Source organism: Siphateles boraxobius, unplaced genomic scaffold (genome assembly GCF_051911475.1).
Source record: "Siphateles boraxobius isolate OS27281-9 unplaced genomic scaffold, OSU_SipBor_1 41, whole genome shotgun sequence".
In the NCBI taxonomy this organism is placed as follows: domain Eukaryota; kingdom Metazoa; phylum Chordata; class Actinopteri; order Cypriniformes; family Leuciscidae; genus Siphateles; species Siphateles boraxobius.
In genome coordinates, this window is record NW_027509042.1 from 34,122,356 (window position 1) to 34,149,881 (window position 27,526).

At 38.2% G+C, this 27,526-nt stretch overlaps 1 protein-coding gene across 1 annotated transcript in view; it reads left to right on the forward strand.

Moving 5' to 3' along the window:
- The window catches only part of nomo (nodal modulator), a 74,898-nt gene that overhangs the window by 37,871 nt on the left and 9,501 nt on the right, over positions 1 to 27,526 (forward strand). Inside the window, exons 7-29 of the mRNA XM_077199207.1 lie at positions 190 to 342; positions 477 to 614; positions 853 to 942; positions 1,709 to 1,814; positions 1,951 to 2,101; positions 9,395 to 9,566; positions 9,656 to 9,797; positions 9,882 to 10,013; positions 11,856 to 11,992; positions 12,111 to 12,198; positions 12,276 to 12,339; positions 12,490 to 12,585; positions 12,701 to 12,901; positions 14,371 to 14,453; positions 15,366 to 15,525; positions 15,727 to 15,853; positions 15,980 to 16,093; positions 17,432 to 17,559; positions 18,387 to 18,528; positions 18,641 to 18,724; positions 26,937 to 27,047; positions 27,128 to 27,229; positions 27,401 to 27,520. Coding sequence (XP_077055322.1) covers positions 190 to 342; positions 477 to 614; positions 853 to 942; positions 1,709 to 1,814; positions 1,951 to 2,101; positions 9,395 to 9,566; positions 9,656 to 9,797; positions 9,882 to 10,013; positions 11,856 to 11,992; positions 12,111 to 12,198; positions 12,276 to 12,339; positions 12,490 to 12,585; positions 12,701 to 12,901; positions 14,371 to 14,453; positions 15,366 to 15,525; positions 15,727 to 15,853; positions 15,980 to 16,093; positions 17,432 to 17,559; positions 18,387 to 18,528; positions 18,641 to 18,724; positions 26,937 to 27,047; positions 27,128 to 27,229; positions 27,401 to 27,520 — 2,841 coding nt within the window. The remainder of the gene's footprint in view (positions 1 to 189; positions 343 to 476; positions 615 to 852; positions 943 to 1,708; positions 1,815 to 1,950; positions 2,102 to 9,394; positions 9,567 to 9,655; positions 9,798 to 9,881; positions 10,014 to 11,855; positions 11,993 to 12,110; positions 12,199 to 12,275; positions 12,340 to 12,489; positions 12,586 to 12,700; positions 12,902 to 14,370; positions 14,454 to 15,365; positions 15,526 to 15,726; positions 15,854 to 15,979; positions 16,094 to 17,431; positions 17,560 to 18,386; positions 18,529 to 18,640; positions 18,725 to 26,936; positions 27,048 to 27,127; positions 27,230 to 27,400; positions 27,521 to 27,526) is intronic.

Below are 27,526 nucleotides of genomic sequence, written 5' to 3' on the forward strand. Positions count from 1 at the left end.
CAAATTTTTTTACTTGACTTTTAACATTCCGTGACAGAGGCCCAAGATAGTCCTTCCTTGCATTTTTACATGATCACTAGGGCCAAAAATTATGATTTTCTTATCATTTAACTGGAGAAAATTCAGATTTTATCCAGCTTTTGATATTTTTCTAAGAAATCTTGTTGGTTTACTCTCCCCTCCTCACAGAGCTCAACCACTGTGGTTGTGTCGAATGAAAATGCCCCCGCCGCAGCTCCTCTTGTGGTAAAGGGCTATGATGTCTCTGGAGAGGTGCAGAGTGATAGTGAACCCATGAAGGGAGTCAGTTTCCTCCTTTACTCTGCCAGTGTAACACAGGAGGTAAATGGTTTTATTAGATTCAAAAGCCAACCGTATATGTCATTCTATAATATGATAATGTCATCACAAATGTGCACAGAATCATCATCTATTATCCGGTAAACTTTTCCTAAACAAATTTGTTATTTATCCAGGATATTAATGGCTGCAGTGTGGCTCCTGTGGATGGGGCTTTAATCGGGGACCCCTCCCTTGTGTATTTGTGCAGCTCCCAGTCTAGTGAGGATGGCACTTTCTCCTTTCCCTGTCTTCCCAGTGGTGAATACACTGTGGTAAGGAGCTGTTTTTACTTTTATTGTCACTAATTTCCATATGAAATATTTTTGGAAATGTACATTGTGAACTATTACCACACTGAAGCATAATATATAAACACCTGTCTTTTTTAAATTAAAATAATGTGACATTTATTTCCATATCATGCTGCCTTTTTTATAAGTCAAATCACTTGTGATGATGAAGCACAAATGTCAGTCTTAGTTTATTAGCTTGTCTCTTCTCGAATTGTAGGTCCCATATTACAGAGGAGAGAGAATTACTTTTGATGTTGCTCCTCCTCGAATGGATTTCAAAGTACAACACAACAGTTTAATGTTGCAAGTGAGTTTCATAATTCTCTGACTTGTTCTTACAGATTTTATTCAGTTTTTTATTTGCTTTGGTACTATTTTTACAAGTGTACATTTTTAAAACTACATATTTTCTTGCCACAGAATCATTGTTTCAAAACAAAATAAATATCATTGTAATATGTAATGAGAACATTTGCTTTAATCGCCAGAACAGTACTTTTTTACAATCATTTAATTCAATAGCAAATAATGCAAGATATGCAATGTTTGAAATGAGCATTGTTGCTATAACGTTGCTGTCAATACAGTACTAAATGACTGAGTCTATAGGGTAGTTATACCCTTTCCGAGTGAGTTGCAGTAATTTGTCAGTCTCTGCCATGGTATGCCATCTGTTGATATTATAATGATGTGGCACACTGTAATATTAAATGCCTGTATTTGATGCATCTCCTTCTAATGCATTTTTGATCAATCTGAAATGTTTATATAGATGAAACGCCTTTTTTGTGTATTGTACATAACATAATTGAAAAAGTGCTGAAATGTTTTTAAAAAAAAGTGCATTTTTGATCATCTGTTGTAGAATTAGGATTAGTACTTAGGACTTTTGGAGATTTACCACTTGCTTGTGAAAATTGAACCAAAGCAATTAAAAGAACTGTAGTCATGCTTCAAATGTCCAAATGTCTTCAAATGAGAAAAAAAAATGTAATGTAATTAACTCATGTATGAAACAATTGCTCAGCAGCCTAACCTGTTTTCTGACATGTTTTTCCTATTTTGTCTCTCAGCCAATATTCCGGGTCATGGGATTCTCTGTGATGGGCAGAGTTCTGAATAGCCCCAATGGAGAGGGTGTTGCAGAGGCTGTAGTTACGCTTAACAACCAAATTAAAGGTAACTGTGATGCTACGCTTAAGTAAAATTAACATAATTAAGCATGGGTATACTCCTAAGAACCCAACAATTCATGCTTAATAAACAAATGTATGCTAAATTAACACACTGCGTTTATATTTTGTCTCTTTCACAGTGGAAACTAATGAAGATGGTTCATTCCGATTGGAGAATATGACGACAGGCACTTATACTATCAACACGCACAAGGAACTGATGTTCTTTGAGATAGTCACTGTGAAGATTGCTCCCAGCACCCCTCAGCTGCCAGACATCATCACTGCAGGGTGAGTATGCATATAAGAATTGTCCTTAAAGTTGAAGTATGTAATTTCTGTGACACTAGTGGCACCTAACAGAATTACAAAAATAAAGCATATTTTCAAATAGGGCTGTGCTTGTGTGATGATATACATTGTTACCACTGTATAAAGTGTCTATCGTTAGAGATTTTGCTAAATCTTGTATATCCCTTTATGTAAATATATATTGACACATCAAAATGGCGCAATTCCAGCATTATGGACGTGACATTGCGTATTTTTAAGTGTCTACGTGTTTTTTTGTTTTGTAAGCACTTTGAGATTTGATGTCAAATGTATAGTGCATTATAAATAAAATTCTTCATCATCATCATCATCATCATCATCATTGCAGTCATAACTTGAAATATAAATTCTCAGAAAATGCATATAATACCAATATATTGAAACGTCTGTTTATATATCCATAATCCCTTAATAAAGGAGTCCAGACATTCGAAAAATATCAGTCTACACACGCTTTTTATATTTTAGATGAGGGAAATATAAATGCGTAACAGACGTGACAATGAAAAGTTTTAGGTGGCAACATATTTTTTTATGAATTCTGTGAATTACACTGCGCAAACCAAAAGTAATACTACCCACCGAATGAAGAAGGGTTGACTCTCCACAGAACATCAAATATTTCTTTTATTTTATTTTTCGTGATCGCATTTATGAGGAAAAAACAATGTTACGGGCGTGACCGTTCTCCGTTATGGACATGGCCACTCTGAAAGCTGCACTAAACTGCACAGAGACCTCAAGGAGGCATTTAAACCACCAAATATTGAAATCTGCCATACCAGTATGGTAAGATTGGAAAATTAATAAACTGTATTATACTAAATCGCTCCATTTCAAATGGTTATGGATTATTTCTCATATTGACAACCGTGTCACCTTTTTGTTCAAAACTCAATATAGAGACCATGGTTTTCCTACCAGCAGAACTGCTTGCTAAAATACATTAACAAATATTAATGTTTATCATATAGGAGTTCAAATCCCAGGTTTCCTCCACGGTCAGGTGAACTGATTGATACTTATCCGTAGGTGTGACTCGCAATCATGTCAGTTTTGTTTTGTGTCTAAGCGACACTGTTTTCAACCATTTCGTGCAGTCGTGAGTCAAAATGATCACATTTTATTTTGTCAAAATGATTGCATTATTATTATTATTATTTTGTCAGCTTGATCACGGGATTATGATGAATATTCATGTTTTAACCAAGAGGTGAAAGCACGACATCCCTTGAGGGACGTGTACTATGAGAGACAATGCTCTTCTGTAAGTTGTACTGTAGGCTATCATATACCTTCTGATGTTCGTATTTCATCCTGTAACTGGCAAAAAAGAAGAGAATATCGCTCCATGTGCGCTTGATCCAATTGCTCGGCCGCTTACACTGAGCCACTACAGAAATATGTGGCGCCGTATTAAAGAGCGACATCTATTGTTTGAATTTTGTTATAAAATTGACTGAATTTTAAAGTTTACACCCTTTTTCATATTAAAACTAAAAAAGCACAAATATAATTGCGATTATTGGATATGCACTGATATACGTTATGCCTGAAACAGATTACGGCAATAGTGATATGCATATGATTTAATATGAAGCGTCCATAAAGGTCACGTCCGTAACGCATTATTATGGTTGTTCAGAGCAAAGTGAGAGAAAATGTCTATCCTAATAAGCATAAAAATAATTTAACTTTGTATATAACGTTTCAAGTTATTTGTATTTATAATTTTTACATTATATAAATTTAATCTTTAAAACCTTACGGACGTGACAGAGCACTGAAGCTCGTGACCTCTTAATTATAGCCCTTATAAATTCAATAGGCAGTGCTGTTATGACAAAATGAGTATATTTATTTCTCAGGCATGCCTCCATCTTTCTGCAAAATACTTTGTTAAAATATTTTAAAAAAGGGGGGGATTTTATCCCTCTTTTGAAAGCATGAAATATGATTGGTTCAAATTTTAATTTTTTAATTAAACCTCATATGTGGTGGATAAACAAGGCCATTTTCTTAAAAAATTCTGTTACAGCACATTAATACAGTATATTGCAGACCTAAATGGAAAACTTAAAAAGGGTTTTGTTCTTTTTGTAAAAACTTTATTTAATGGTCGAATACACACGCAATTTTCAAAATGTGCATTCTCTGGAGTTTTTATGTAAACACTATCTGTTGTCTAAAGTGAAAGTTAACAGTTGGGTGTAAACCGGATGTGTATCAGTATAATGGATTTGATTTTGTGTGTTTGCTCTTAAAGTGACAGAGGCCTAATATACCTATCTGCTGCTCAGTGTCATTAATGTGAATCAAACAAAAGAGAAAATAACTTGCTGCTCTTGACTGAATAACTTTTTTAGCTTTAGTAAGAATACATTTAAATTGAATTCATACAGTGAAGACTATGCAATATTTTATTTTTACATTTGATTATTACAATTCTGTATGTACTACATGTTAAATAAACCTATTGTACCTGAGAAACTTCATTTGTTTAATTCAAAAATAAAAAAGAAGCAAATTGCAAACAATAGGACATATACATTAAAGGTACAATATGTAAGAATTTTGCAGTAAAATACCCAAAAACCACTGGGCCAATGTTATATATTTTGTTTAGTTGATTACTTACAATATCCCAAATATTTCCAACCATTTGTAAATCGTGAGAAAATTGCGATTTCAACCAGGGAAACGGGACGTGTGAGCAGGGGTGAGGAGTCGCCAGTCAATGACGTCATATCCGCGTTACCCTCGGTTTCCACCAGGTTTGACCTCGCACTGCCATAGTAACCATGGTGACAGACGTGGACAACTGGGTTATGCCCATTATGCGTAGCAGGACGCTCACGCCGTTGTTGTTTTGTTCAAACATTATGGACCATGGCAAGCAGACTTTGAGACAAAAAAAGGACTAAAACGAAGATCAGCATCTTTCGAGATGCCGAGAGCTCCACGTCCGCAACTAACTTCAACTTGACAGAGACGCAAGTGTTGCATGTACTTTATTAGACAGGTGAGCAAATGTACATAAAACTAATCAATGTTATATAGTTCAACATGATGAAATGTTAGAATATGATCTGTATGTTATTCTAATGTTGATCTAGCTTAGTTAGTCTCATACAGCCAACACACAACCTAACTAACAACATTCGACACACTCAAATGCCGTTTAGTTTGATAGTGTAACTGTTAGAGCAAGTGAAACAGCGCTGCGTTACCTCAAGTTTAATTAGTCTAATAAACTGACCTGTGTGTGTATTAATTCAGCACTTGCGTGTAGTTCGGTAGAATGAAATGTCCTTAATCCTTTATATCCGCGGGACTCACGTTGTGTGTGGCGCTGGTATACGTCTAGCAATCGCGCCCTGCTTCACACCACAGTCATGTTAAAAACATCAATGTATTCACTCATCCATAAAAGATCCACCAGCTTGACGACAAGATCCATAATTACGCTTAATGCGGAATATACGTCATTAATATACGCCTTTGTTATTGTAAGAGGTTAGCGACCCCTGGTGGTGAAAAATTCTTGCATATTGTACCTTTAAAAATGTTAATAATAAATTAAATAATTATATTATTATGTATAGCGTGATCATGAAATAAGAATTTGGTCAAATTGCCCAGCTCTATTTCCCCCAATTCAAACATCAAAAACACAGATCTAACAGGTACTTCTAAAGTAGGGCTGCACGATTATTTTTTTTGCAGCTTGTCAGTGCAGCACAGCTCTGTGATAAGTAGTAAATGGTGCTACATCTGAAAGGCAGAGGGCGCTCTCGTGCAAACACTCCAAATATGCCCTGCAGAGGTAGCTATTATTCCAGGAAATACCTATGGGCATCATACTATCCAAGGGGGTAATCCATCAGCCGGAAACTGAAGCCTCGCGGGGGCCACCATTGTAGCAGAACTTCACCTGCTGTTAGCATTCCATTGATTCCCATTCATTTTGGCGTCACTTTGACAGCGAATAACTTTACATCTGAGGCGTCCAAAGACTTCATTTGTCCATTATTTATTTCTAAAGAAACACGACAATGTATAAAAGGCTCCATTACTTTGTATCTTACCTTATGGCCCCGTAGAAGCCGTTTTTGTAAAAATAGGCTAACGATTGCGTCATAACCACGCAACTTTGTGTCGCACAATAGAGAAATTACTGTATAGACAGGACGAGAAACTCACAGGTGATTTTTTTACTGTCTATGAGGCAATCGGGGGGACATAAAGGGCATAAAGTCAGGGGAGAAGCCCATAGATGGAGAGTCCATAAAAGCAACAGGACAAAATATTTCAACAAAGTTTTTGAGGAATTAGGTGATTCAGGTTTGTCTTGGCACAGCTACTAGAAGATTTACAACTGTCAGACTGTCGTCAAGCTCAGTTTGAGCCTGCGCAGTACGCTCAGCCATCAGGAAGTGAGTGCTTTAATCAGGCTTCAGTTTTCTCCGTTGAAATCAAGGGATTGTCCATTTCTTTTACTGTCTACGATACTATCGCTGTAGCTGAATAAACAGAAGATTGAAGCGCTTTGATTTATTAAATGTTGTCTTAAGTTTGACAAGAGGTTCATAAATGCTTCTCATGTTTGGAAAGATGTTTGACGTGTGTTGAAATGCATGTTATAAGCGACTCAATCCACAGTGCTTTCAGATGGATCACAGACCCGTACATCACTGACAAGCTGCGCATAAAAAACAATCGCAGCCTTTGCAATTTCAGCGACTCAATCCACAGTGCTTTCAGATGGATCACAGACCCGTACATCACTGACAAGCTGCGCATAAAAAATAATCGCAGCCTTTGCAATTTCAAAATCGGAATAAGACAATTCAGTTTAAGCACGATGTCATGTTAATTGCGATTAATCGTGCAGCCCTGTTAGGAAGGCATGTTGCAACAGGTAAAAGTAGGCAACTTCTTAATAAAAGTTCCAATATATTAGGATTACTTTTAGCTGTGTGTCATAACTAAGCAACTAAGTTAGTTAATACTCTGTCAAGAGCAAATGAAAGGGTGTGTCGCTTATAATAAACCCATCCAACGTATCTGCACTGGGCACATTCTTGGACATAAAACACCACAGCTGTTTGAGGCTGTCTGCACTGCACTCACTGCACTGAGAAAGGAAACATTATAAAAATGGTACATTTGTCTTTCTGAACGGGTGCATAACTATACTGTATGCATGGCATTAATGCATCCATTGTGGCATGTACCATCGCAATGCCCCATTCACTTTGATGTGATCATGACCTGTTTAATCAAAGCTAAATGTCTTTTCCCATGTAACACATCAGCCATTGTCCCACACCGGCTAAACAATCTCTGGCTCCGCCTACTACAGTAGCCATGCCCCAAACTCTCGCTATATTGTAGGTTAAGCTATAAAGAGACTAACAGAGCTGAGTGGACTGCTCTCAATCAATCTGGGTGGCTCAATGTTTACACTTTTGGGGTAGAAGATAAACCCATGAATGGCATACTAATAGTAGTCAATGAACAATAATCCTGGTTAAGAGAATGTATTTTAACAAGTGCCCCTATTATGCTATTTTAAAGTTTCCTTATGTTGTTTTAGAGTTTCCTACAACAGGTTTACTTACATCAAAGGTCAAAAAACTGACCTTTAATTTCCTTCATAATATACATTTGCACATCACCACATTTTCAATGATTCTCAAACGACTCGTCAGATGAATCAATCGCTCTTTCCAAGAGGATTCTCTGCTCTGGTTGGCCAGACAGCTCAGTCTGTTGGGATTTAGTTTACCGCGTACAGCGCGCGTCAAAAACAAAAACGGCCATTGCAAAAACAACTCAGTTCTGCTTGTCCTGAGGCTTCCTACACCGTAAACTAAACACAGTAATGAACAATGACGTCGATTTTACCATATCCATCCGAGCATGAGTCCAATGATGAAACATTGGAAGAACTAGTTATTCAGCCCGAACCTCCATCGCAAGGACGACTCGAGCAGGACGTTTCTCAGTGATGCGCTATTCAGTTTGAGGTACATTATGAGATGTTGCAACTGTAATTCCTCATCATTAGCATTAACAAGTACATGTCTACCAACAAACTGATTATTTTACTTGTACTAATTAGTATTTTTCTAATATATTGCGGTGAACATGTGAAAACTGTATCAATAACAGTGCATTTATGCAAGGTATACATTAGTCGAGCTCTAGCGTGAATGACTGATGTAACATAAACGTTGGTAAAACAAATCTTGCTCGATGCTTAATCTTTCCTCAAAGTAGACACACGCATTAATAGACACAATTTTAGGTAATAGTGGCCAACAGCTGATTATCAGAAAGATTTCAGTAAGACAGTAATAATGTGAGTTAACCAGTTAACAGGAGACCAACACAATATAAAACTCAAAACTAAGTATTTTAAACACCATCTTTCAAGAGCAAGCGGTTTGCGAATCCTGCATTGAACTCCGAGATTTGAGAAGCAGTCGTAAGTAAAATAAAGGGAATTATTTAGGATTATACTGCTGCGGTATCGTGGTAAAGATTAATTTTAACCACTGATTCTTCACATGCTCGTCTTTAGGCAGTGAAAACAACCAGCTTTACTTTCACATTGTAGAGCACAGCATCTTCTCGACATGAGGTTGAAGTTTTCCCTGCTGCCTGCGTGCGCAATAAGTGGACGGGCAATATGTTAATGTTTCGTCTTGACGTCACAATGGAACGGCTTATGAGTCGTTTGAAAAACTATTCATTTCATTGACTCAAGAGTCGATAAAGACAATATATACGGTGCACTTTCAGATTTAAAGCTTTACAGGATGTTTTCATTCACTTAGAGCTATGTTACACACTACATAATAATAATAATAATAATAAGTTTATTTTATATAGCGCCTTTCGCAAACCCAAGGTCGCTTTACATAGTGGGAAGGCAAGTATACACAACACCATCAACCAAAACAATACAACAAAGACAAGTTATCTGTATGAAGCTATGAGTTTGGTGTGGAGAAATTATCATTAAATAAATAAATAAAATGAAATGACTACATGAAAGGTCATTTTCAAAAATCCATAATAGGGGCACTTTAAATATCATACGTACTTCACCTTTAAAAAGAAGTTCCAGCCAGAAAACTGTGGTCAGAGGAAGAGCAAGGACTTTAGGTCTCTGCCCTGTAGTTTGAGGTGTCCGCTTGATCGGATTGATAAAAAAAATCTGCCCCACTTTGTCATTTTCAGGTTCAGCGTGTGTGGTCACATCTTAGTCACCCGTCTTCCTGAGACTGTTAAACAGCTTGGGCACTACAAAGTTACTCTCTCGGCCCAAGATCAGGGCTTTTTCCGCACAGTTGAAAGTGATAGTCATGGAGCATTCTGCTTTCAAGTCAAACCAGGGGACTACAGCTTGCAGGTAATGATATTTTCTATTATAACGCCACTTGACTTTTAAAGTTATTGTAGTTGCACTTTAATTAAATTATGTTGTGTGCTGTACTGCAGGTGACCCTCCCTGAAAGTGACGTAAAAGCTGGGCTCGCTCTTCAGCCATACTCTCTCGATATTTCACTTCTGGACCATCCTATCACTGATCTTCTCTTCACTCAGTTCATAGCATCTGTCTCTGGCTCTGTGTCCTGTCTTGGTGAGAGATTTTTTTCATGACAGCTATCAAATTTGATTAGATGTGAGTTTTCTCTTTTTGTCTCAATTATTAAATTGTCATCAGTGGCATGTGGAGATCTGACAGTCACCCTTCAGCCTGTGAGCAGACAGGGAGAGAGGCAGAACCTCCAGTTGTCTGGGAGCAGTGAAACTCTCAGCTTTACTTTCAATAATGTGCTACCCGGCAAGTACAAAGGTAAGCACTGTTTTGCCCTGTTTTGATTTTAATGAGCAATAGAGACTATTATGACATTTAAATATGTATGCAAATAGTTTTAGCCGAGTAAACATGTTCAGTCACCGTTTGTTGGGCCGTGGAATGTCTGCGAAGCGACATACTGCAATCTGGTGATTTACCTTGTGTTGGTCGAAGTCTGTTAGTGCAGTGTGAATTGGTCTTAAAGGATTAGTTCACCCAAAAATGAATATTCTGCCATTAATTACTCACCCTCATGTTGTTCCAAACCCGTAAGACCTTCGTTCATCTTCGGAACACAAATGTAGATATTTTTGATGAAATCTGAGAACTTTCTGTCCCTCCATTGACAGCAACGTCATTGCAACTTTCAAGGCCCAAAAAGGTAGTAAAAACATCGTTAAAATAGTCCATGTAACTACACCGTTTCAACCTTAATATTATGAAGCGACAAGAATACTTTTTGTGCGCAAAAACCCCCCCAAATTTTCTTTATTCAACAATCTCTTTTCTTCCATGTCCTTATCCTAAGCTGTTGACAAAGTGTAAACAGTGCAGCAATTCTGGGTTCTACATCAGAACGTCGGCTGACTATTGGCCTGCATCACACACGATCAGCATCGGCCTATAGTGAGCCTACGTTCTGACGTAGAAACCAGAAGTTCTGCACTGTTTACACTACGTCAACAGCATATGAGAATGACATGGAGGAGAAGTGATTGTTGAATAAAGTCGTTATTTTGGGGGGTTTTTTGCGCACAAAAAGTATTCTTATCGCTTCATAACATTAAGGTTGAACTACTGTAGACACATGGACTATTTTAACAATGTTTTTACCACCTTTCTGGGCCTTGAAGGTTGCAATGACATTGCTGTCAATGGAGGGACAGAAAGCTCTCAGATTTCATCAAAAATATCTACATTTGTGTTCCGAAGATGAACGAAGGTCTTACGGGTTTTACCCGTTTTCAAGTCTGTTGCACAGTTGCCACACAGCAAGTCCCCCACTGTGTGTGTTTGTGTGTGCGCATACGCACTCGTGTTGCACAAGTCAAAAAGGGCATTCGGCGTAAAAGCTCTGTTAAATAGGTGTGCTGATCATTTTTCTGTGGCGACTCCTCACAGGGAACAGCTGAAAGTGAGTAAAGTTAATAAGATTATTAAATTTTATAGTAATATCTGGTCTAGTTATAGTACTTTATAACAACATATATGCTAATTTTAAAAATAATAATAGTAGTGATAATAAGCGTTGTCCAGAGTAGCCAATATCTGTATCCGTTGCAATAGCAAAATTATTTGTCTGTATTCGGATAAAATCAGATGTGGTTTGGCCTTAAACCAGAAGTTTGTCCAAACTATATGAAAAGCCCTTTTTAAATTCCCTTCTTAGTTAACATGCATCCTTTATAGTTAATGCCTTCTATAATTTATAAAAGTATTTTTTTCATTACAAAATTTCTCTAAATATGTTTTAATAAAAACAATAATACTAAATGTTAAAATAAAATCACTCTTTAGTAGAGAATGTCATTTGCGTGTGGGAGATGTTCCCACCAGTTTTCTGCCAAATTACAATTTTGCCCCCACTCCTTTTAAAAAACAATTGGAAACAATAGTTTGCGGAATCCATGTACAACACACATCTAACACAAAATACATTTGTGCTGCTTTTCCATTTTCCATATATGCATATGCTTGTATGTTTATGATTATGTTAAAGTTTTATTATATTGCAATATATTATAGATTAATCACATTATGATTTTTGGAAATCGTGCAGCCTTTCAGCAGTATAGACATTTGTTTAAGAAAAACATTAACAACCTCTGGTTATCACAGTGTCTATCACCCAAGAAGAGTGGTGCTGGAAGCATAAGTCAGTGGAGATCGATGTACTTGACTCATATGTAGAAGGAGTGGAGTTCAGACAAACTGGATACTTGCTGCGCTGCTCACTGTCCCATGCCATTACTCTGGTGAGGCCTGAAAAAAATCAATATTTAATGATGACTGAACACATAGTTGCCAGAATATGCTGTTACTAGTCTAAAATAGTAATGATGATTATGATGCATTATTTGTCTATAATTTTAGGAATTTTTCCAAGATGGCAGTTCACCAGAGAATGTTGGCATTTACAATCTGTCCAAAGGTGTCAATCGCTTCTGTCTGTCCAAACCAGGTGAGCTCAGTCTTTCCTTCAGTTGTGTTGAAGTTTATAGAGGCTAAAGTACTTAACATATTTCTTTTCAATCTAAGGTGTTTATAAAGTGACTCCACGTTCCTGTCACCAGTTTGAACAGGATTACTACACCTACAACACGTATGTGACTGCCGGTGCCAAGCTTTTTATTAAAATCAAAGTAGTTGCCACAGCTTTTTATATCCTTTGATCCGGTTCTTTTGTGCTTGTTCTGTAACATTATTGAAGGAAGTCCAATCCACACTGTTTTTTCTTCATCCTGTTCCTTAGGTCTGCTCCAAGCATCTTAACCCTGACTGCTGTCAGACACCACATGACAGGACTAATCACCACTGATAAGATGCTGGATGTCACGGTCACCATCAAGTAAGTGCACCAGGACATTGTTAATGCATTTCTAAAAGTATAAAGCAAGTCTGTCTGTTGCTTTCTAACAGGTTAAAGGTTAAATTCCGGTATTGTTTGTTTTTTATTTTGGCAGATCTTCCATTGAGAGTGAGCCTGCTTTGGTTCTGGGGCCCCTGCGCTCAAACGAGGAAGAGAGAAGAGAGCAGCAGCTTCTGGAAATAGCTGCCCGCAGGAAGGAGAGGGAAGAAAGAGCAGAGGAGAAGAGCCTTCTTGTGGAGGAGAAACCAGATGAACTTGATGAGCCATTCCACTATGAATTTTCCTATTGGGCACGGTAAGATCTTTTGAGGAATGTTTGCTATAATTTTCCACTTCTGTTTACCAGTTTAAAGCCCAGGTATGTTTCATTTTCCAAGTTCTGAGCCTTTCAAAGTATGCTCATTTGGCCGTTAGCATGGAAAGACACGTTCGGCATCTAGTGGACTTTGTTTTCAAGCGCTTGTCGTGAAAATTCTCAATACAAATACAACCGCTGATTACACACACCTGCATCTCATTCACACACACACACACACATAAACCACTTCCACGCACCACACCAGTACGAAGTCTTGACTTTCCTGGATATCATTTCTAAACGTTAATTTCCCGAGTTTGATTCCTGTGTTTGACCCTTGGATTGTTTATCGTTGCTGACCCTTCTCTGCCTGTCCTGACCCGGGACTGTTTACTGGACTCTGATTCTCTCTCTCTGCCTGCCTCGACCCTTTGCCTGTCTACCTGGTTTGTCTCAGCCTTGTCTGTTCTGTTTGCCACTGTTTGACCCTGCCTGTCTTGACCATTCTAATAAATTCTGCGAATGGATCCCCTTGTGTCTGCTGATTCGTTACAATAATAAAATCATATTCTACAGTATCTTGAGGTAATTCCCTGAATACTTACAATACAATCCAATACTTCCCTGAAGTATGGTGACGGTTTCACTACTATCTATCACTAACTCAATCACACATGAGACCACGTTTTTCGCACCGTCCTTCTCAGGTGGACGCTGTCTGACACAGGATCATTAATACTATCTAGGAGTATTACAGCCCCACCCCGACGGCGGCTCTATAGTCTTCCAGCACTATTTCTGTCTCTAAGGTGGTCTTTTGAGCGTAGAATATTTACTACTTCTATTCCTCAGCTACACATCATATATCTAACATGACTACCAAGTTGCTCTTTGCATGAATAAAGTTTTATTCACGGCCGAGGAGTTCTCTGACCAAAGATACATGTGCATTTAAATCTTACAGTTGAGTAAAAATCAATATCACTCAAGTCTTCTTCACTGTGATTTGTTCTGGTGATTAGTTTAAAAATGATCTAAGCTAACCATATGACTGTTAGTTCTACTGTGTTAAGTCTACATGGTCTTTGACCTGAGCATACTTAGTCTGCATTTTTCTGTACATTTCATGCTGAAAATACCCTTTTTACCATTTCTGCGGCCATTATATAAAATATTTCTATCACACGCTCAAGTCACTCGAACGTGCTGTTGTACATGCATCGTCCGTACGGACACAAATATCCTGCTGCACGTGGACCGTCTGCGCACACGTCCTGATGATGAAAATTACGTCACACGAACAGTGCACAGACCGTCATGGAACGTGGACGGCCAAAGTATACTTTGGGCTTTAGGAAAAAATTGTAAAATCATATGTTCAAAGAAAGTGTATTACCTTGTCTTTTCGTACCAGTCATGAATTTCTTGGTATTCATTTTATATCTTGACTGTGTTGGTTATTTCAGGGCTGGGGAGAAGATCACAGTCACACCTTCATCCAAAGAATTTCTGTTTTACCCTCCTGAAGTAGAGGCTACAATCACTGGAGGTTAGAGTGCAATACAAACTTCTGAACCCTTTTTTAAGCTTTTTATATTATGATATGCATTTTGTGTCCAAGCACTTTCACAACAAATACAGAACAAATTGCAGACAAGTTCTGTTCACACAAAGGACGGAATTAACATTTGTCAAGCTACATCAAAAGCAAATCCACACTTATACATAAGGTCACACTGACTGACAACCGAATTCATGGGGTTCATATCGGTACAAAAAATGAGGCAACCTACACTTTCAGAAAAAATTAGCAAAATGTACCCTTAGGGGAACAACAGCTTGTCACTGGGGCAGTTCCCATATAGGAACAACGTTATTCCTTATTTATCCCAAAACAGTTCATATGATAGTTCATTCAAAAATGAAACTTCTGTCTCAAGTTGTTCTAAACCTGTATTCATTTCTTTCTTCTGATGTTTTGAAGAATATGAGTAAATGATGACATGTTTTTTTAATCCCTTTAAGGGTGCATTTTACTAAGAGTAAAGAGTGAAAAACTACGCGAATTCCAAAACGCCTCGATTAGCTGGTTCAGGATGTAGTTAGAACTCTGTAGGAAAATGGCCCTCCTAAAACAGGTTTGGACACACCTGATGTAGGCCAAGACAAAGTATAGGGGCTTATGAGAACTATAAACTGTTGTTGATGGTTATTAATTGGGGTTTTAGTAAATTCAACATGAAAAATGACATTTGGATATTACTTGGTGTGTTCAACTCGTATATCTGAAATATTGATAAATCAGTTTTGTAAAAAAAGTATTTTCACTTTCTTTCAACCCATGGGTCTATCATAGAATGTGTGTCCCATAGTGAAATGCCTCACTAATGTACCTCAGAAAACCGGGTTACAGTTTTACCCCAGTTTATTATATCTAAACCTGTTATCCTTGTTCTGACAGAGAACTGTCCAGGTCAAATGGTGGAGATTACTGGCAGGGCAGGGCTGTTCCTCACGGGGCAGGTGTCACCTACACTGGAGGGTGTGGAAATCTCAATTAACGAGAGTGGAGCTACTAACCCTCTCATTACAGTTCTCACGGATGAAACCGGATCCTACAGGTATCTCACTTATGCACAAACATACCGCATTAATTTATTTAATAGCTCTCTTATCTATTTATTTAATAATGCATATTAGCGTAAAAGTATGGTTTAGAAAGTGAATAACTATTGGCATATTTAGAAATCAAGTGCAGTCAAGTGCACTCTAGCATTCTAATCAATAAAAATTTAAAACTCCTTTTTTCCCTTTGAAACCAGTGTTGGACCCCTACATAGTGACTCTCTGTATGACATCAGTGCCAGTAAAGAGGGCTTTGTCCTGACTCCAGTGGAGGGAAAGACAGGAGACTTCAAAGCGTTTGCCTTGGCAGGGGTCACTTTTGAGGTCAGTGTCATTAACGTCTTCTGATAAGCTTAGTTGATCACATTTCATCTTGTAATTTCATTTCTAGGAAACAAATGGTTAATTTTGTTGAACAATTTTGTTGTTGATTTTTTTCTTGCCCCTCAGATAAAGGCAGAGGATGGTGTTCCTCTCTCAGGGGTTCTGCTGTCTCTCAGTGGAGCCAGCTTCCGCTCAAACTTACTCACTCAGGACACTGGCCTCCTCACCTTCAACAACCTGGTACTGTCTTTTCATTGACTATGGTCATCTTTATGATCACATTGTTGTACAAGTTTATACAGAAAAAATTACAGTTTTAAAGGGTCAATTTATTTCAACCAAAAATTCTGTCATTGTTTCCCTGGGGCTGTGCGATTAATCATAATTGATTTTTGAATTTGGCTTCGGAACGATTAGGAAAACAAGATAATCAAGGTAAAATTATTTTTGTGCCACTGCCACATTCCATCCAGTGCACCTTTCATTCACAGTGGTGTGCTTTCGTTCCTCCCTAAAAACCCAAGCTTATCATCTAAATCAGCCAAATACGTGAGTGTTGTAAAATGCAGTCTACTGTTGCTAAACTGCGGGATGGGTTTTATATTAAACCGTGTTATTAAAAGCGCATTAAGCCGCAAGAGAGACACTGTTCTCCAGGCGGCTTTCTGTGTGCGTGCTACGAGTCAGAGCCAAATGCGGATAAGCAAATGGGCTTCGGATACGCACCTAAACACATGTGTAACAGTATATTGGATCCATTCATTAGCTCTTAAAGTGACAGAAGCTTAATATACATGCTATAGTCTGTCATTAAAGGGGTCATATGATGCTATTTTGTATACGGGATCTAACCGAATATGTTAATATGCTTTAATGTTAAAAAAATACATAATTTTTCATATACACTACATTATTGTAGCCCCTCTATGCCCAGTCTTTTTAAAACTTGTCAATTTCTACAAAGCCCCTCCTTCCGAAAAGCGCAGTGTTTTCTGATTGGCCAGCTGACACAGAGCATTGTGATTGGCTCAACACCTTAAGCATTGTGACGTAAATGTAACGGTATTTCAGTGGGCATTTCAACATTGACTTTTAATGTGTTAAAAAAAGATATATATATATATATAGTTCCACGAAAAACATTGTTAAGGGTAACTAAACACTAAAACAACTTTTTTTAGTTAATGATCTGTAAGAATGGAGCTTCATAAGTGCTGTTCATTGGTTCAGTACATTTTTTGACATTTGGGTTTAAAGTGTTTTAATTCTACAATATATGGTGTAAAAACTTCTGAGTGCTGCCCTCTTCAGGTTGAACGGTGGCTACTGCAGTTGAATTTTCCTATTGGAAGTTGTGGTACCCTCTGACGTCAGAGGGTACCAGCTAACCACGACATTGCCTACAGAGAGATGCGTCTCAGTTGCATGCCCCCCCCCCCCCCCCCCCCTCCGCTCTGCCCACTTTTCCAGCATTTTTCAAATATTGCCAGTGGGTGGAGTCTGGCTCTGACCAGGGGTTTAGTTACCCTTTAAAATTAAATACCTAGATTTTCTTAATCTCTCCTCACTCCATCTCAGAGTCCTGGCCAGTACTATTTCAAGCCCATGATGAAGGAGTTCCGCTTTGAGCCCTCGGCACAAATGATCACAGTAGAGGAAGGACAGGTCCTCCATATTCCTATCACTGGCTTCAAAACTGCATACAGGTCAGCAGTTCACAAGTGTTACATTCTGCACTGGCAGTAAAAATGCTTAATACAAAGCAGCATATATATATTTATATTTATATATATATATATATATATATATATATATATATATATATATATATATATATATATATATATGCGCATACAGTACTGCGCAAAAGTCACGTTCTGTGTGTGTAACTGTGCACGTTAGTATTTTCCCTATGGGAAAAAATGGTTTTAAGCCATTTATTTATATATTTTACTGTAGTGTGTCAGTAGGAAATATCAGTTTACATTTCCAAACATTCCTTTTGTCATTATTTCTAATAATCCAGTGAGATATTTGTATGCACAAGGAGTCTGAAAACAGCCGGTATGCTCCACACAGATATCTGATCTTACCATCATAGTCTGTCTGTGATTGCATGAAAAAAACTGAGACTAAATCCAGAAGAACTTCAGTGACATCTCCAAGACGCTCGAAGAATCCTTCCTGCAAAGCTACAATACTGTGAAAAGTTGTAGGCACTTGTGTAAAAATACTATAAAGTGAGGATGCTTTCAATAATACTATCATAAATAGATTTTATTCATCAAATAACTTCTGTTAGCTAAATCAAATCAATATTTGGTGTGACCATCCTTTGCGTTTAAAACCGCCTTTGTCCTTGATACACTTTCGCATAGTTTTTCGGGTAGCTTTGCAGGCAGGTTTCTTCAAGCGTCTTGGAGACGTTGCCACAGTCTGTCAGTTGTTTCCTGTTTCTAAATGTAATTTTCGAACCATGCTCATTCCATTGTGAAGTAAATTTTCCACTTGTATATTTTGACATGTATCTTAGCTGCTATGGAACAGTGCAGTCAATAGGTGGCGATGCAGAGCAGGGTGTTTCCGTGGAGGCAGTGGGGCAGGGAGAGTGTGGCATGTACAGTGAGGACACGGTTACTGATGAAGAGGGACGCTTTAGACTCAGAGGCTTGCGGGTGAGACTTTACTTGAGTAACTCTTCAGATAAACAATACGACTGACAAATGTTCACAAAAACTACGTTTTAAGATTCTAAACAAAGTTTGCCTTTTCTTTTTTCATTGTCAGCCTGGGTGTAACTACAATATTCAGCTGAGAGAAGAAGGAAATGATCACATAGAGAGAGCGTTGCCACCACACAAAACCATTGAGGTGAGCATTGGAATTTATTGACCTTATGGGTTTTATTTTATTACACTTTTTTTTTCCTACGCCTCATGACGCTTTGCGGAACTTAATGGAGGAATTTCCGTTAAAATGTAAACATTCAGCAAAAGGTTCGCTCTATGAATGCCATATGCATTTTCATAAACTGGGTACAATGATATGACATTATTCTACTCACCCTTCAACCATCAAACATTAAAAGGAAATTTAAAAGTGTACAAGCATTAACAAATTACTACAACAGACCATGAATAACCCCAAAAGATCGATTATTTCCACAGCAATAATACGGACTTGTTAAATATTACCGTAGTAATATATATCTGTACATTTATGGCGTTATTTTCCTGTCAAATGTCGAGAGCGCATTATTGTAGCGCGAAAGTACATTAATATAATGCGCGAGCGGAATCTCTCTGCTCGCGCGCGGAATATACTGTGCCGACCGCTAATGTCTCTTCTCGTGCGCGGGAACTGGGCGCGCGCTCTCAACGCTGCTCTTGTAAGAATTTTCTCTGGGCTCGCTCAGAGAATATTCCTGGACTTAAAACGTGTTCAGTGCAATCGCGAATCTCTCCTCTTCACTTAAAGTATATGGAGGACCAAACCTGCATAAATTAAAAATGAATAAATTAATAAATAAACAAATAAATATGCGAATACTTGCACGCTTTGTGTTCAGCAAATAAATGCCTATTTATACTATTTATAGAAATATCTTATTTATGTATAATGATACTTTTTACACATTTATTTATTTTTTCATTTATTTATGCATTTATTTTCAATTTTATTTATAATCACATTTATTTATGTATATATGCATTTATGTCTACATTTATTTATGTCTACATTTATTTATTTATACATTTATTTATGCATTTATTTATTTATACATTTATTGCTCTGTATGCTAATGAGGGGGGGGGGGGGGGCGTGTTTTACCTAAGACATAGCAATCGATCTCAGAGTGGCAGTGCTGAAGCATTGAGGCCACAGTGACACCTTGTGGTGTGACCAAACAATATGGAAGAGGTTTGTGGACCTGACTTTACAGGTCACGCAAGGAATAAATGATGGGCAATATGGCCAAAATTTTATAACACGGTTTATGTCCTTTAATGTGCCCTAACTGTATGTAGCTATAGGCTGTAGGTTTACCATACATAGGCCTACTCTTATAATTATACATAAATAAGGAAATAAAAGTATAGTCATTTATTTATTTATTTTTACATTTATTCACATATTTATTTGTTTATTTATTCATTTATTTATTCATTTTTAATTTTTCTTCAGGTTCGGTCCTCCATATATTATAGGCTATATGCATCATCATGTAGCCTATAAGGTGACTCTGACTCTGAAGCCTATAAGGTGACGCTGACTCTGAATGGCATTAGATATTATTTACACAGACTGTTAATGCAGAGGAGCCATGGATGCATTTACACTGCAATTACAGTTGCGTAAATAATGTTATGAGATTCATTTTTTAATATAATATTTTGAATATTGAAATGTGTGATTTTCTCCTTCAGTGATTCTGCTTGTTAACATCAGGTGTCTTCAATATTGGCCAATCATCACTCAATTAATCACATCAGCAGAGGTCAAACTCTTGACATCGACACTTTGACGTCAATATGACTTTCATTTTTGACCCATTTCGTGACGTCATTTTGACATAATGTTTGATGTCATATTGATGTTAAATTGACATCATATTCCCACTGGGTGGCTACATACAGTTAGGGCATATTAAAGGACATAAACCGTGTTATAAGATTTTGGCCATGTTGCCCATCTCTATGTCATTTATTTCCTGCGTGACCTGAAAAGTCATGTTCACAAACCTCTTGCGTATTTGGTCACCACCACAAGGTGTCACTGTGGCCTCAATGCTTCAGCACTGCCACTCTGAGATCGATTGCTATGTCTTAGGTAAAAGACCCCCTCATTAGCATACAGAGCAATAAATGTATAAATGCATAAATAAATAAATGTATAAATAAATAAATGTACAAATAAATAAATGTAGACATAAATACATATATACATAAATAAATGTGAAAATAAATAAAATTGAAAATAAATAAATAAATAATTTTTTTTTTAAATTGGAAAAAATATAATTGTACATAAATGTGGAAATAAAAGTATAAATAGTCATTTATTTATTTATTTTTACATTTATTCGCATATTTATTTGTTTATTTATTCATTTCTATTCTTTTATTCATTTTTAATTTCTGCAGGTTTGTTCCTCCATATTCTTTAAGCGAAGAGGAGAGATTCGCGATTCCACTGAACACGTTTTAACTGCAGGCATATTTTCTGAGCGAGCCCAGAGAAAATTCTTACAAGAGCAGAGTATATCTGAGAGCGCGCGCCATGTTCCCGCGCGCGAGCAGAGAGATTCGCGCTCGGCACAGTATATTCCGCGCGCGAGGAGAGAGATTCGCCCTCGGCACATTATATCACGCGCGCGAGGAGAGAGATTCGCGCTCGCGCATTATATTAATGTACTTTCGCGCTACAATAATGCGCTCTTGACATTTGACAGGAAAATAACGCCATATACATTACATTAAAGGTGCGTTGTGTAATATTTAAGAAGATCTGTTGACAGAAATGCAGTATCATATTACATAACTATGTTTTCAGTGGTGAATAAAGACCTTACTTAAAGGTTGTATCAGCGATTTTGGGTGAAGTCACTTCTGTTTGTGTTTGAATCGAGATCCCAAACAAACCAAGTTAGCTCGCCCCTCCCTCAACGAATTCCAATTCGTCAGAATCAACTCGCTCACTAGCATGCCAATTTCACACACTAAATCCCTACAATCTGATATTAGCTAGAGCTATCCGAGTTTAGTCGAGCTTCACTCATATTTTTTAAAGAATTATATTTTCACAAACAGTTCACATACAAAAAAGTTTGCACTAGAAGCTACTCACCTGTCCAGAAGAAACAGTGCAACCTCAGCGTCCGATTTAAAATTTTTCAAATTTTTGAATTCTCTCCACCGTTCAAAAGCCTTCCTGATTATTATTCATTTCTTTGACGAGAAACGAGGGTATTCAGAATCAGAATCAGAAAGAGCTTTATTGCCAAGTGTGCTTGCACACACAAGGAATTTGTTTTGGTACTGAGGCTTCCAGTGGACATATACAAATACAGATACAACAAGAAACATAATACTACAAATTATAAGAATAAAAAAATAGAAATAGAAATATATGAGAATAAAAGTATCACAGTTGGGTTTAGTCAGAATAGTCGACATTTACAGATTTACAGATTATGAACAAATTTACAGTGTTTTGAATATTATAAATAAATAAATCTACAATAAGTATCACCTGAGTTGTAGGGTATTGCACTAAACATTGGGAGTATTGCACTTAAACCATATGACTTGGAAGACATGTTAACTGTTCAGGAGGGAAATGGCCTGTGGGAAGAAACTGTTCCTGTGCTGAGATGTTCTAGTGGCCAGTGATCTGAGTCGCCGTCTTGACGGTAACAGTTCAAACAGGTGGTGTCCAGGGTGAGTGGAGTCTGTGATGATTTTACCTGCTCTCTTCCTCACTCTGGAAGAGTACAGGTCCTGGAGGTTTGGCAGGAGGGGAACCAATAATCCTCTCCGCAGTCCGGACTGTCCGTTGTAGTCTCCTGATGTTTGATTTGGTAGCTGAACCAAACCAGACAGTGATGGAAGTGCATAAGACAGACTCAATGACGGCTGAGTAGAACTGAATCAGCAGCTCCTGTGGCAAGTTGAACTTCCTCAGCTGGCGAAGGAAGTGCAGTCTCTGCTGGGCTTTTTTCACAACGGAGTCAATGTGATTATCCCACTTCAGGTCCTGAGAGATGATAGTGCCCAGGAACCTGAATGACTCCACCGCTTCCACAGTGCTGTTCATGATGGTGAGTGGGGGGAGTGCTGGGCTGTCCCTCCTAAAGTCCACGATCATCTCCACTGTTTTGAGCGTGTTCAGCTCAAGGTTGTTATAACTGCACCAGACAGCCAGCTGTTCAACCTCCAGTCTGTAAGCAGACTCGTCACCGTTTTGGATGAGACCGATGACAGTGGTGTCGTCTGCAAATTTCAGGAGCTTGACAGTGGGGTCTTTAGAAGTGCAGTCATTAGTGTACAGTGAGAAGAGCAGTGGGGAGAGAACGCACCCTTGGGGTGCGCCAGTGCTGGTGGTGAGAGTCCTGGATGTGTGTTTCCCCAGTTTCACTCGCTGCTGCCAGTCCGTCAGGAAGCTGGTGATCCACTGACAGATCGAGGATATTAGGAAGAGCTGGGTCAGTTTGGCTGTGAGAAGATCAGGCATGATGGTATTGAAGGCCGAACTGAAGTCCACAAAGAGGATCCTTGCATAAGTCCCAGGTCTGTCGAGATGTTTCAGGATATAATGTTGACTGCATCATCCACAGACCTGTTTGCTCTGTAAGCAAACTGAAAGGGATCCAGCAGGGGTCCAGTGATGTCCTTCAGGTGGGCCAACACCAGTCTTTCAAACGACTTCATGACCACAGACGTGAGAGCGACGGGTCTGTAGTCATTAAGTCCAGTGATTTTGGGTTTTTTGGGGACAGGAATGATAGTGGAGCGTTTGAAGCAGCAGGGAACTTCATACTGCTCCAATGATCTGTTGAAGATCTGCGTGAAGACCGGGGCCAGTTGGTCAGCGCAGGCTTTTAAACAAGCAGATGAGATGCCGTCTGGGCCTGAGGCTTTCCTAGTCTTCTGTTTTTTGAAGACTCTGCTCACGTCCTCCACACAGACCTTAAGCTCAGGTTGGATGGCAGGAGGGGGGAGTGGGAGTGCAGGAGGTGATGGTGAATGTGTGAAGTGCAGATCAGACCGGGTGTGTGCTGTGAATGAGGGCTTTTCAAATCTGCAATAAAATTTGTTTAAATCATCAGCCAGGTGTTGATTGTCCACAGACCTGGGGGATGGTCACTTGTAGTTGGTGATGTTCCTCAGGCCATTCCAGACTGATGATGGGTCGTTGGCTGAAAACTGTTTTTTCAGATTTTCAGAGTAGCTTCTTTTATCAACTCTGATCTCCTTTGTCAGTCTGTTTCTGGCCTGGTTATACAAAATTTTATCCCCACTTCTGTAGGCTTCCTCTTTGGCATGACGAAGATGTTTGAGTTTCCCAGTAAACCATGGTTTATCATAGGGCTAGGCGATAAATCGAAAACGATAATTATCGCGATATGATTTTTCTCGATAAAACGATATCAAGAGTTCGATAAATGTTCGATAATGTTATGCGCCAAAAGCGGAACGAAACTCATTTGAACCGCGCGCCACACGGACCATTTATCCGCTCGGCTCAAAGTCCAAACGGCAGCACAGCGCAGCGCGAGCTCACGAGAGCAGACGTGTTTACTCTGTCTCGAGATCCAGTGAGAAGCGTTTGAATTCAGCGAAGAACACAAATGTTTCAGTGATTTAAACCAGTTTAAAGGCAGATAAACGGCGCGGACAAACAGGAGAAACACTGTGTGAAATGATACAGTCAAAATCTGAATTGATACTGAATCGATTTACCATGGATTTACTGTAACGTTAGCCTGTAATAACTGCACCATGAAATGTAGGATATACATATTGAATAGCATTATATTAAGAATGTAGACAATGTATTAAATTACTAATGGAATATAATTACAGTATTTAATAATCTATTTAGGCTACTGTTTTTCATACAAATACCATGGAAACCATAAAGTTACATTTTGCCATGATAGTGATGTGCTATAGGCTATGCCTGGTTTTATCTGTGGTTATCATGATCTAAATGCATGATACTGGATGACCAATGGTTAATTTTAATAAAACTCAAACAGTCCACAAAAATGTAACCTGTTTTTGTTAATGAACAGAAATTTAACATAGTATTAGCTTGAGTTAGGATGTAGATTTACTGTCAACTCACTGTCAAATATGCATTTTGAGACAAAACATGTAATATTAATATTGCAGCCTGCACTGCAAACTGTGCTGAAGATACATCCCATCAAAGTTAGGCAACACAAACCTGTTTCAAGACTTGAAACAATATCCCCCATTAACACATGCAGAAACTACGAAATATATTTTTCTATTCAAATATTTATTTTCTTAAAGAAAAATGACAAATGTTTGAATGTTCTACCTCAGATTTGTGTAATGTTCACCTGTTCGGTAAGTGTTTGTCATGATATGTTCTCACAATAAAGAGTAGTTTAAAACCACAATTAACGCTCTGGTTTCTACAACTTTCCCTTAGGAGCGAAAATCTGCCTTTAAATTTGAAAGAAACAAAGATTTGACATTTATCGTGATAATTATCGATATCGACTGATATAAAAAAAGATATCGTGATAATTTTTTTTGGCCATATCGCCCAGCCCTAGTTTATCATTAGTAAATGATAAGAATGTCCTGGTAGGAATGCATGTATCCTCACAGAAACTTATATATGATGTTACAGTATCTGTGAGCTCATCCAGATCGTTGGTAGCAGCTTCAAAAACAGTCCAATCAGTGCAATCAAAGCAGTCCTGTAGATCCTGCTCTGCTTCATTAGTCCATCTTTTTACAGTCCTTATTACAGGTTTAGCTGATTTCAGTTTCTGCCTGTAGGTCGGTATGAGATGAACCAAACAGTGATCAGAGAGCCCCAAAGCTGCCCGTGGGACGGAGTGATATGCATTTTTTATTGTGGTGTAACAGTGGTCCAGTATATTACTGTCTCTTGTGGGACATGTAACGTGCTGTCTGTATTTTGGTAGTTCACGGGAAAGATTTGCTTTATTAAAATCCCCAAGAATGATTAAAAGAGAGTATTAGATTCCCTCGCCCTAATCCTCCTTCTCTTCTTGGGGATTGCCTCTTCCATGTTAAATGTATCTGGTCAGTTGATAGCATAGGGTTGATAGACGCTGCCTTATTCTTCAGCTCCGACTTCGCGTGCAGGCGCCCTGCACGAGCGCAAAAACAAACAACACCCGCCCCTGTCGGTGATTGGTTAGAACACTGTTTATTTTGATTTTGAGTGGTGGTTTTACCCATTTGTTTTTGTGTGCAGATCTCAGAGCCTAGGCTGCCTACAGAGACCCGTTTTTTTGACAGCCTGCTTATGGGGCGGGCAGCTAGTGGATCGTTAGGAAAGATTAGATGAATGTGATAATTTTTGTTTGGGCCTGAAATCGCTGATACAACCTTTAATGAACCGTTATGTTTTTATTGCCTTAGAATGAGCCATTTCTATCTACATACGCCGTGGGTCACCTTACTTTGAATTGCACCGACATGTTTCTCCAGGAGCCCTAAACGGACAAACGCGTTTCGTCACTATGTTGTTCTTCGTGCAAAGAAGCTAGCTAAAGTCAGCGAATAAAACACTGACACAATGATGAACAAGTAACAATAATATTCGCAATAACATATCGTCATAAGTAAACCTAATTTCCTAATTTATCTTTGTAAAGAAACCTCATTGCTTAACTGGCTACTCTCTGCTATCACAGACGAAGACATCTTTTCCTTTCGGCCACCGTAACTTCTGTTGATTGCAATTCACAACCTAACCAGTAGATGCCAATAAAAATTACACAGTGCACCTTTAATCAAAATTGTTCATTAACTGGAACATTGAGCGATTTAGGATAATTTTTTTTAAAGTGATTTCAGTAATTTTGATAAACTGCTTTAGAAACATTCCAGTAAACAATCCTATTAGGGATAAGAAGTGAAATGGGGACTCAGAGACAAACATTTTAAAGCATCCGTGTGAAAACAAACCTGGAAAGTGAGTTGTGAGGATTTGGGGAGAAAAACAAGAGATTCTTTGTGCATTCCAGTGAATTATTCATGGGATTATATATAATAAATTAAATCTGGAGAGCAGACCATAAATGCGCAGTATATGTTGTCTTTGTTCATACCGTTACAGTGGAATGAAAAAGAAAATAACCAGGAGGAAAAGAATGCACAGACTGAAAGGAGCTCTTGCCATAGACATTCTTGTTATACCACGTCACATCAAAATACCAAGCGTTACGTTATTCCCCTGACGTCTGACGGAGATCTTACAGCTCATTCAGTCAAACTGACGGCTGTATGCTCGTTAGGAAAAAGTTGGATATGAGGTTTTCATTCATTTATTTATTTTTTTACTATTTTAGGTGGGCAACACTGATATTGAAGGAATAAACATAATCGCCTTTAGACAGATCAACCAGTTTGATCTGAGTGGCAATGTCATCACATCCCCTGATCATCTTCCCACTCTCTGGGTATGTGCAGTAACTCTAAATCTCATTTTTCTTATATTTTATGAAATCTTGAAGTCATTGTTGTTCCTCCCTATCTAAAGGTGAAGCTCTACAAGAGTGACAATCTTGACAATCCCTTCCAGACTGTGTCTCTAGGCCAGTCCCTGTTCTTCCACTTTGCCTCCCTACCACGTGATGGAGAGGTAGATCATTACTTATCACCTCTATTGCATTTACAATGAGTCTTTTCATCTAAATGACTCCTATTTTTTAGAATCTGTTTCACAATATTCATATTATTCTGCCAGTACTTTCCACCAGCTTAAAAATTGGTCATTGTCATTTATTAATTTCATTTCATTGTCCTCTTGCAGAGCTATGTGTTGATGCTGCAAACATCACTTTCACCCTCCCAGTATGACATTAAACTCCCACAGGTCTCTTTCACGTCCTCTGGTTACCACAAACATGTATCACTAACCTTTAATCCTAAGGTAAGA